Here is a 9,470-nt window from a genome sequence, read left to right on the forward strand (position 1 = left end):
TGTCTACTGACAAACTGAAAATGTTAATAGCATTTTTTTTTTCCTGTGAGGAAAGTATTGATGTGGTTGTTAGGCCTGTTGCCCTGCTTTGAATTTTAGGACATAAACCAATTTTAGCTGTGAGTTAAATGGATATTTTGGACTATTTTGATATTTTTTCAGGTTATTTTCAGGCATATCTTAAATGTATAATATTTCTCAATCTACTCATCATCATAAAAAGGTTAAAAAAAATCTTTTCTGATATATGTATATTTCTGAAAGAAAAAAAGAATAAATTTGTTTAGCTCTGATTTTTCTGTGTCATCATCATGCATTTCTTTTTGTTGTTGTTGTTAGTTTATTTATTTTTCCAGAGAGACAGCAGGGGAGGGACAGAGAGAGAGAGGAAGAGAGAGAGAACAGAGGGAGAGAGAGAATCCCAAGCAGGCTCTGCACTGTCAGCACAGAGCCTGATGTGGGGCTTGAACTCATTAACTCTGAGATCATGACCTGCACCGAAATCAAGAGCCAGGTGCTTAACCCATTGAGCCACCCAGGCACCCCCATCATGTATTTCTATTATTCAATGTAGTAGTTGACTTTAAGACTGCGAGTCAAATGTAGAAAATCTAACCTTATTTTCTACAACTCAATGCAATTTATATTTTGAGCCCCCTTTCCTTCAGGTTGCTAAAAACTTAATTCCTGTGAATTCAGGATTTCTCTCTGATTCCAAGGTCAAATTCAAATTCTGTATGTTTCATGGGGCCATATATTGGAGAGGACATGTCTGCTCCTTGTTATCCATTGGCACTGGTGTCCTTGCAGCCACTGTCCTCCTGCTTTGTCCTTGGCTGAACATCTGCACAGGTGGCTGTCGATTCATCCCAAATTTCTGTCTGCAAGATGCTGTCATACTGGAATTCGCCATGATTAGAAAACCCCCTGGAGCTATCTATCCAAGGCCCTATTTACCTAAGCACATCCACAGCTCTTTATTTTCTGGAATCTTTTTGCTTTTCCTGGGGCTTGACCTGGGGAAGAGGCCCAGGCTCTGTTTTGCTGTTGAATCCCACCAACCTATTGTGGGAAGTGGGGCCTTTTTCTCATGCAATGTGATCGAGGCAGCCCTTGTAGGGTGAGGGTACAGGACCCTGTCTCTGCTGCCCCCAATGTCTAATACGCCTTCCCTTTCCCTTTATTCTCTCCCACCTCCCAGCTGCAGGGGTCTTTTTCTGGAGGGATGGGTGGTGGTGGTGAGATATCACTCTTATTTATGGGCCATTCTCCCAAATATTTTGTTAACAACTCAGTCCTTCTCCTTCTCCAGAATGCTTAGAACTTTGAAACTCCAAAGCTATGAAAAATGGCTCTTTCCCTTTTGTTTTCTATTACCCACTCTTTCCCTTAGTGGAATGACCTCTGGCTCAAGAAAGCACTTAAAGGTGGGCTGAAGTAGGGTATGTGGGGAAAAAAAGAGAGTGCGAGGAAGCAGTAATAAATAATTCAAAAATACTATGCTGCCCACTCTGGGGGCTACACAGCACGACCTAGTTATCATCTCTTCTCTCCACGTTCCCATAGTTGGATGCTCCTGCCTACAATTCTCAAAAAAAAGAGAAGTTTAATATTTTTGTAGTTTTTAAAAGGAGGTGATAGTTATTATTGATTTCATATAGGGCCATTTTAATGCACTGGCAATTTTTTACAACAAATGTATTATATTCAATATTTTTATTTTCCCCCTCTTCTGCCTCACAAAACATCTATGCATGAGGAAAGAAAATAAGGCACCTAACCTTGAATTTGTTCTTTGCTATATATATATGTATATATATATATATATATTTATTATTTTTTAATGTTTATTTACTTTTTGAGAGAGAGAGAGAGAGAGAGCATGAGCAGAGGAGGGGCAGAGAGAGAGAGGGAGACACAGAATCTGAAGCAGGCTTCAGGCTCTGAGCTGTCAGCACAGAGCCGGATGTGGGGCTCGAACCCAGAAACCATGAGATCATGACCTGAGCTGAAGTCGGACACTTAGTCAACTGAGTCACCCAGGCGCCCCTATTTGTTACTTTTCATTTTATAACTTTGGTTATTAGAGCATCAGCATGCTCCTTTGCAGAATTAAGAGTTTGTCGTAACTAAGGTAGTCAGTGGGCTACCAATTCCAATCGATTTTGAAGAATTGCTCTGGTTTTCTGAAACCCAAATAAACAGAATTGAGGCTTGGTTTGGGGAGGAATCACTGTATAGGATACTTTCCCACTTTGGTAAACAAGAGAAGGTATGCAGAACATTTCTGGGGTAAAATGCTTTCTCTTTTAGAACTCGAAGTAGACTAAGGGGGGTTAAACTAAACTGAACTTGGAGGTATTTAGCACAAGGTGTTTTGGACCTAATAACCTTTGGATCTAATAACCTTAGGTACGTTTTGGATGATGAGTATATCAGTTCTTCTGGGGCCAAGTTCCCCGTCAAGTGGTCCCCTCCTGAAGTTTTCCATTTCAACAAGTACAGCAGCAAATCTGACGTCTGGTCGTTTGGTGAGTAAATTTGATATTCATTTGATGGTGGCTGATTTAATACAAGGCCAGTCTTTTTTAAGGTTTGATTTTTTAATATGATGTGGCATTTGAAAAAGGTCTTTTTGCAACTGTGCTTCTATCTTAGGTGTTCTAAACACATCCAGGCTGTCTTTGGCAACTTGTGTCATGCACCTTCTTACAGAAGTCTACTTTTGGATCTTTTCCTTTCCCATTGAGCACTTGCTGTAAAACTATAACAAAGAGTCTACTGATCTAGAAAACAAACTCAGCCAACTTTCCTACACCACAGAGACTTGCAAGGAAAAGGAATCTTAAGGTGTCCCTGAATTTTGAGTGTAACTGATACACTTCATTGTCTGACTACGAAGCAACTCCACCTCATTTATTCCATTACCTTCAAACTTGGTGGAATTTAGATGTTGGCCTCCTTGGGAACTGTCAACTGGAGTTTATATTGTGTAACGTTCTTCACTGAGAAGGAGACACTGTAGACCGTGTCCAGTAGAGTTTGTTCTTCAAGTTGGTTTTCAAGAAGTGGCAATAAATGTGCAATAAGCTATTCTCTTTAGCCCAGACCTCTCCCGATAGCTTCTTGGGTTTGGAAAGACATCTGAACCCTCAGAAGGGTGTGACTTTTATTGTCCACGTAAGGTTAACCTTGTATCATTGATCTCTTTAGCTGTCCACTGCCTTGTGGTCGTCTTGGCAGGTGACATTTTAAGCTCTACGGGAGAGCAGTTAAGTTGTGAGATTCATGGATAGAAACACAAGGACCTCATCAAGTGGCTGCAGAACAGTTAGAATTTCTGAGCTTTACCTGACCACTTGTCTCTACTTCCCACTGGACAGTGAGCTTCTTGAGCACACGGACTGGTCTCGTTCTTAGAATCTTCTGGCTCTAGCAGACTCCTGGCCCCTAATCAATGCACAATACATATTCTTAGAATAAGTGAATAATTAAATGAAGTCCAGATGAGAGCACTGAAGGAGTTTCACTGATCAATCAATCAATCAATCAATCGGTGATTATAGAATATCTGCTTAGGTACCAAGCCCCTGCTAGATATTCCGCCCTACCCAGCAGCCTCATCTTTCAGTGGGAAGAGGGGAACGTGCGCCATCTACTGGTGGGGAAACTCTTGGCCTTAGCAGGCAGCAGAGGCTCCCACAATTCTGTCATTTTCCATGGAATGGCAGAGGGAACGGCAGAATGTTGATTTCAGGGTGTGAAGACATGAGCATACTTAGAAACAAAAGTGCTGGCAGCACTTGCTTTCACTAGGGAGGCAAGTCAAGACCAACGGGAAAGAAAGGCATTGTTTTTACTTGGAATGTTTTCAGATGATAGGCCTGTTCGAAAACTCCAGTACACATAGTCTGATTCCTAGACAGAACCGTTCTCATTCTGGATGATTATAATTCAGAGGCTGGAAGAGGAAAAGGAGGCCTTGTGGTTGGAAACAGTTCTTGCCGTTTCAAGTAACCTCTTGTTTACGTGCATTTTATGTGTAGGAGTTTTGATGTGGGAAGTTTTTACAGAAGGAAAAATGCCTTTTGAAAATAAGTCAAATTTGCAAGTTGTGGAAGCCATTTCTAAAGGCTTCAGGCTGTACCGTCCTCAACTGGCACCAATGTCCATATATGAAGTCATGTACAGCTGCTGGCATGAGGTGAGTGTCCCCTGCTTTCCTACGAAGTTGGCATTTCCAGCATCTGAGAACAGACCTGAGTGTCACAAGCATTACCTGAGGACTCCAGCATGGCAGGAAGAGGGGTTGTTTCCTGATAATGATCCCTAAGAGCCAGAAGTACTATTTCTTTTTTTTTTAATTAAAAAATTTTTTAACGTTTCTGTACTTTTTGAGAGAGAGAGCAATAGAGAGCACACGAGCAGGAGAGGGGCAGAAGGACAGAAGGAGACACAGAATCCGAACTGTCAGCACAGAGCCCGATGCGGGGCCACGAGATCATGATCTGAGCTGAAGTCGGACGCTTAACCGACTGAGCCACCCAGGCGCCCCCAGGAGTACTATTTCTGTGTGAAGCTGCCACCATAAGATCGTTAGTCCATTTTGTTTTTATTTATTATTATTATTTTTTAATTATTTTTAATGTTTATTTTTGAGAGAGAGAGAGACAGAGCATGAGTGAGGGAAGGGCAGAGAGAGGGAGAAACAGAACTTGAAGCAGGCTCCAGGCTCTGAGCTGTCAGTACAGAGCCCGACACAGGGCTCGAACCCACGAACTGCAAGATCATGACCTGAGCTGAAGTCAGACGCTTAACCAACTAAGTCACCCAGGGGCCCCAAGTCCATTTTGTTTTTAGCAACAGTCTTTCCTCTGGAGAATTCAGTGCATTTTTCAAGTCTTATTTTTCTCAGATTGGCTCCTGCAGAAGCTCTCGGTGCTACTAGAACTTAAGCGATGAGGTGTTTTACTCCTTTAAGAACTGGTGGGTGGAAACGGAGAGTCGAATCAGGTTTGGTAAATTTCCACATTGAAAGAGAAGGAGGGTGTTTTTATTTACTTCAGTCTCCTGCAATTTGTCTTGTTTTCCCCAGGCTAATGGGTTTCAGCTCTTTTTTGGGCACTCAAGACTCCTGATAGATTAAGCCAGAATAGGAATCAAGACAGAAAGTGTGTCAGAAACTTCAAGTCAGGAAATTCTCTCTGGGGGCGTGGGGGTCCAGGTTTTCTTTTTCTTGAAATGCTGAGCTTAAAAATAAAGCCAGGCATATTCTATCTTTTCTGGGCACAGACTCAACACACCTCTCTCCTTCATATCAGACTCCTCTGTGATTTTTGACAGCTTTCTGTCTCCAGCTGACAGTGTTAGTCAAGAAAAACCGCAGCTAAATGAGGAGTTTTTCTCCTGGCTGAGAAACCATGATGACTGAAAAACTCAGTATTTCAAGAGTGATGTTGTTCACATTCCAGAGATGTATTAGTTTTATAAAGATCCTTGGTGTATGAAAATATTATGCATATGATGAGCTGCTCTGGAAGGAATCTTGAAAAACATCGGAAAATGTTAAATGAGCTATTAGTAGCCAATGGCTGCCTTAAGAGCTTCTCTGCAATAACAATGTAAATAGCTCAGAAACCTATATCGTATGTGGAACAATATACAGGTACATGGCATAAAATATAACTCTTATTGAGATTTTATTTATCGGTGGAGAGGAAAAAGGAGAGTAAATCCGAGGCTGGCAGGAGGACCCCGTAAGTGATGTCAGTTTCAAATTGTAGTCAGAACATTGATTAAAACAACGTTTTTAGTTATGCTGATTTACTTGTTTGCAAAAGGTGATTTACACACAACTCTTTAAGGTGGTCTAAATACCACCTTAGGTCCCTTTAAATTCAAATTTAAGTGCTTAGGTCCTAAGTGCTGAGGTCCCTTTAAATTCAAATATGATTATGTTTGTACTGATACACACATACTGATACACACATAACTGTTTCATAGGCTCTTCTACCTGCAGAACGTCAGCCTCCTCAAAAAACTCCACAAATTATTCCTGGAATCTCCAGGAGGACTTGAACGTGTGCTTATGTATCCTTCTGCTTGACCCTTTTTATCGATGCCATGTGTTTATAAACCAGTAAGAGTGGGGGCTCCCCATGAACCCAGTTGGCAGCGACTTGGTGAGAATGTAGCTACCGTGAGTAGTTCTATTTCCCATGGATTTCAAAGATGCCAACAGGGTCATCTTTTCTACCCTCGTGGAGCCAAAGCCAAACCACATCCCCTGGTGAAATAGGAAAAATGTTCCAGACCTTGTCTCCATGACCGTGGATTTTGTTGACTGAGCCTTAAGACTGCACAGTCTAGGCCCCAGGACCTGCAAAGTCCTTTATGAAAACATGGCTTGTGCTTTCTGACTGAAATCTTTCCTTCTACAGGGGACCAAATGTAGTAAATAACTGGGGCAGAGTGTAACAGCCTGGTACTCTGGATGCCCATTCTCTCCCAGCCCTTGTTTTTACCCCGTGCACATCATGTCACCCGAAAAGATCTCTAGGGCAGTGCTGTCCAGTGGGACTTTCTGTGATGGTGGAAATGTGTTATGTCTGCCCTCTCCAATATGGTACCCACACCTGGCTCTTGAAAAATTGGAAAGTGGCTAGTGTGACTGAGAATTGAATTCCAAAATATATTTAATTTTAATTAATTTAAATTTAAATAGCCACCTGTGGCTGGTGTCTGCAGCTCAGGCTATTTTATTTTTGCAGCCCTCTACTCTTACATTTTCACACTCATGCTTCATTCAACTACCAGTCTTGTCCTTTGCATCAGCCAAGGTGTCATTCTCTTCCATTCGTGGAGAACCAGCCTAGATCCAGGTCCCTGCCAGCCCGTTCCAGAGCCGGTATCTGAGTGAATTCTACGCTGAGCTGACCATCTTTATTTCCCTTTTCCAGAAACCCAAAGGCCGCCCGACGTTCACTGAGTTGCTGCAGGTTCTCACAGAGATTGCGGAGACCTGGTGACACGAATGGGAGGCCAACCCAGAGGATCATCTTGCAAAATTATCACAAAAGGAAATCCTGTTCGGGGTCACTGATGATGAACACCTTCCTTTAGAGTTGCTGACTCTTGGAAACAGTGCAAAGATCACAGGCTTTTCAAACTTTAAAATTTAAAAATACTCTGACAGTCATATTTTCTACAGGGATGTCTTTGAAAGGGACTTTCCGACTCTCATTTTTCTGTGTTGTTCTCCGTGTCCCATACGTGAAGAGGGGGAAAATGCTCCATAGCGGTCTTCATAGTGGCTGCTCTTCCTGAGAAGAGCCCTGGGAGCCCCTGAGAGTGAAAAACTCTGCCAACTCATGGAATAAAGGAGCCTCCCCTGCAGAATTCAACCCTTTTGAGCTGGACGGACCTTTGTGGAAGATGCACCTTTACAAGACACATGAATGTGAACATTCTTAAACTGTCTTTTATAATCTCCCCTATGTTATTTAAGGACTTGGTTTTGCACATACCTGATTATTTTGGAGACAGTTTCTTGTATTCCAGTTTTAAACACTGTGAAGGCAAAGTTCTTTGAACAGGTCCCGGTGACATTTCTGTTTCCAGTAATATCCATTGTCAGGGTCAGTTGAGAACTTGAATTTGAATTCTGCAGTTTCATGCTTTGTCCATGTGAAACTGGACGACTTAAGAAGCCTCTTTTTAAAACGGGTAATGCTGGGTGATGGGTATTGAGGAGGGCACCTTTTGGGATGAGCACTGGGTGTTGTATGGAAACCAATCTGACAATAAATTTCATATATTGAAAAAAAAATAAAATAAAACGGGTAATAGATCTATTTTCTTTTCCCTACAGTGTCAAAGAATGCTTATTGCACAGTTGGGTAAAGAAAAGTGACACATTTTGAAGATTTCATATCTTTTCTGAGTTAAATTCTCAATTTTTTTTGTGTATAGTTGACATTATATTCGTTTCAGGTAGACAGCATAGTGATTCAATGTCTCTGTATGTTATGCTGTGCTCAGCACAAGTGCGGCTGCCATCTGTCACCATACATTGTTATTACCATATCACTGACAATATTCCATATGCTCCGCCTTTTATTCCTGTGACTTATTTATTCTACAACTGGAAGCCTGTATCTCCCACCCCCAACCCCTCTCTCCAGCAACCATCCGTTTGTTCTCTGTATTTATAGGGCTTCTGTAAGAAGCCTCATTTTGTCATAGGAAATTCCTCCAGTACCTCTCTAGAAGACGGCTTGCTTTTCTCATAAGAACAAGAGGAGGCAAGCACAAGAGAGCCAAGCGTCACCTCCAACTCCATTATTTCTGAAGCCCAGGGTTTTGGATTCAAGATAAAAATAACCACGGTCATAATTAAATCTTAATTCCTCGGGCGCTGTTCGTAGGAATGATTGGAAATGTGTCTTGATCATTGCGAGCGGTTCAGAATTAGCGTAGGAAGAAGGATGTGGCAGAAGGCACACATGTTGTCATCGTGAGGTTTTGCGCTGGGAGTCTGTCGTCTGATATCGCCCTACCCTGCGTCGTGGTTCAGCGTTAGGATTCCCAGTAGATTGTAAGTTGCCGTGTGGCAGCAGTTGTGACTTTTAAGTCCTAGTTCCCTGTTCCAAGAATGATGTATTTGAGTGTCAGTGGTACTTGGTCCGTGCACTGAAATGATGAGCATCCGACGCGAGAATGGCCAACTTTGGTAATTCAAGTGGTGGTCTTGGAAATACTTGTGTGAGATCCCCTGGTGTTTCTGAGACTATCAGACCCTTTTTCCTCATGATCTGGGAGGCGAGACAGGGCTCCCACTGCTGAGATCTTAGGTCAAATAAGATAACGCAGACGTTACGTGCAAGAGGGTGCGAGACTATCAAACCAGCAAAAGCCAAGGCCGGGGGCAAGGTTAATGTTATGGCAACAGAACAGGACATCCAAATGCTGAAGAGTTAGGATTGACCACAGGGCATCCCGCCGTCACGATCACTGCAATGCAGGGAGACGGAGTTCAGAGCGGGAGTGAGTCCAGAGAGGAGTCCTTCCTGGAGGTGTGATGGCAGCCGCCAGCTCTCCTATGAGCAATCATTGGTGGTGGTAGGCAAGCTCTATTCCTTTTAACACTTCATCAGAGCGTGAGATACTCAGAAACAGAAGTAACTGGAGATAACACGTATGTAACTGAGGTGCCAGATAATGGGTGAATTTGGAATGTCTTTTTGTTTTTAATGTTTATTCACTTTTGAGAAAGGGAGAGACAGTGGGTGAGCAGGGGAGGGGCAGGCAGAGAGGGAGACACAGAATCCGAAGCAGGCTCCAGGCTCCGAGCTGGCAGCACAGAGCCCGATGTGGGCCCGGAACTCGCCAACCATGAGATCATGACCTGAGCCAAAGTGGGAGGCTTAACCAACTGAGCCACCCAGCTGCCCTGAATTTGGAATGTTTTT

At 42.8% G+C, this 9,470-nt stretch overlaps 1 protein-coding gene across 2 annotated transcripts in view; it reads left to right on the forward strand.

Moving 5' to 3' along the window:
• Window positions 1-7,836, forward strand: part of TXK (TXK tyrosine kinase) — a 62,828-nt gene extending 54,992 nt beyond the window's left edge. For both annotated transcript variants that reach the window (XM_019412640.2, XM_019412649.2), the window contains 3 exons: window positions 2,413-2,531; window positions 4,047-4,204; window positions 6,960-7,836. In XM_019412640.2, coding sequence (XP_019268185.1) covers window positions 2,413-2,531; window positions 4,047-4,204; window positions 6,960-7,028 — 346 coding nt within the window. In that variant the 3' untranslated portion in view covers window positions 7,029-7,836. The remainder of the gene's footprint in view (window positions 1-2,412; window positions 2,532-4,046; window positions 4,205-6,959) is intronic.
• Window positions 7,837-9,470: the final 1,634 nt, after the last annotated feature.

This window comes from Panthera pardus, unplaced genomic scaffold (assembly GCF_024362965.1).
Source record: "Panthera pardus isolate Hobbes unplaced genomic scaffold, ASM2436296v1 HiC_scaffold_13, whole genome shotgun sequence".
Lineage (NCBI taxonomy): Eukaryota > Metazoa > Chordata > Mammalia > Carnivora > Felidae > Panthera > Panthera pardus.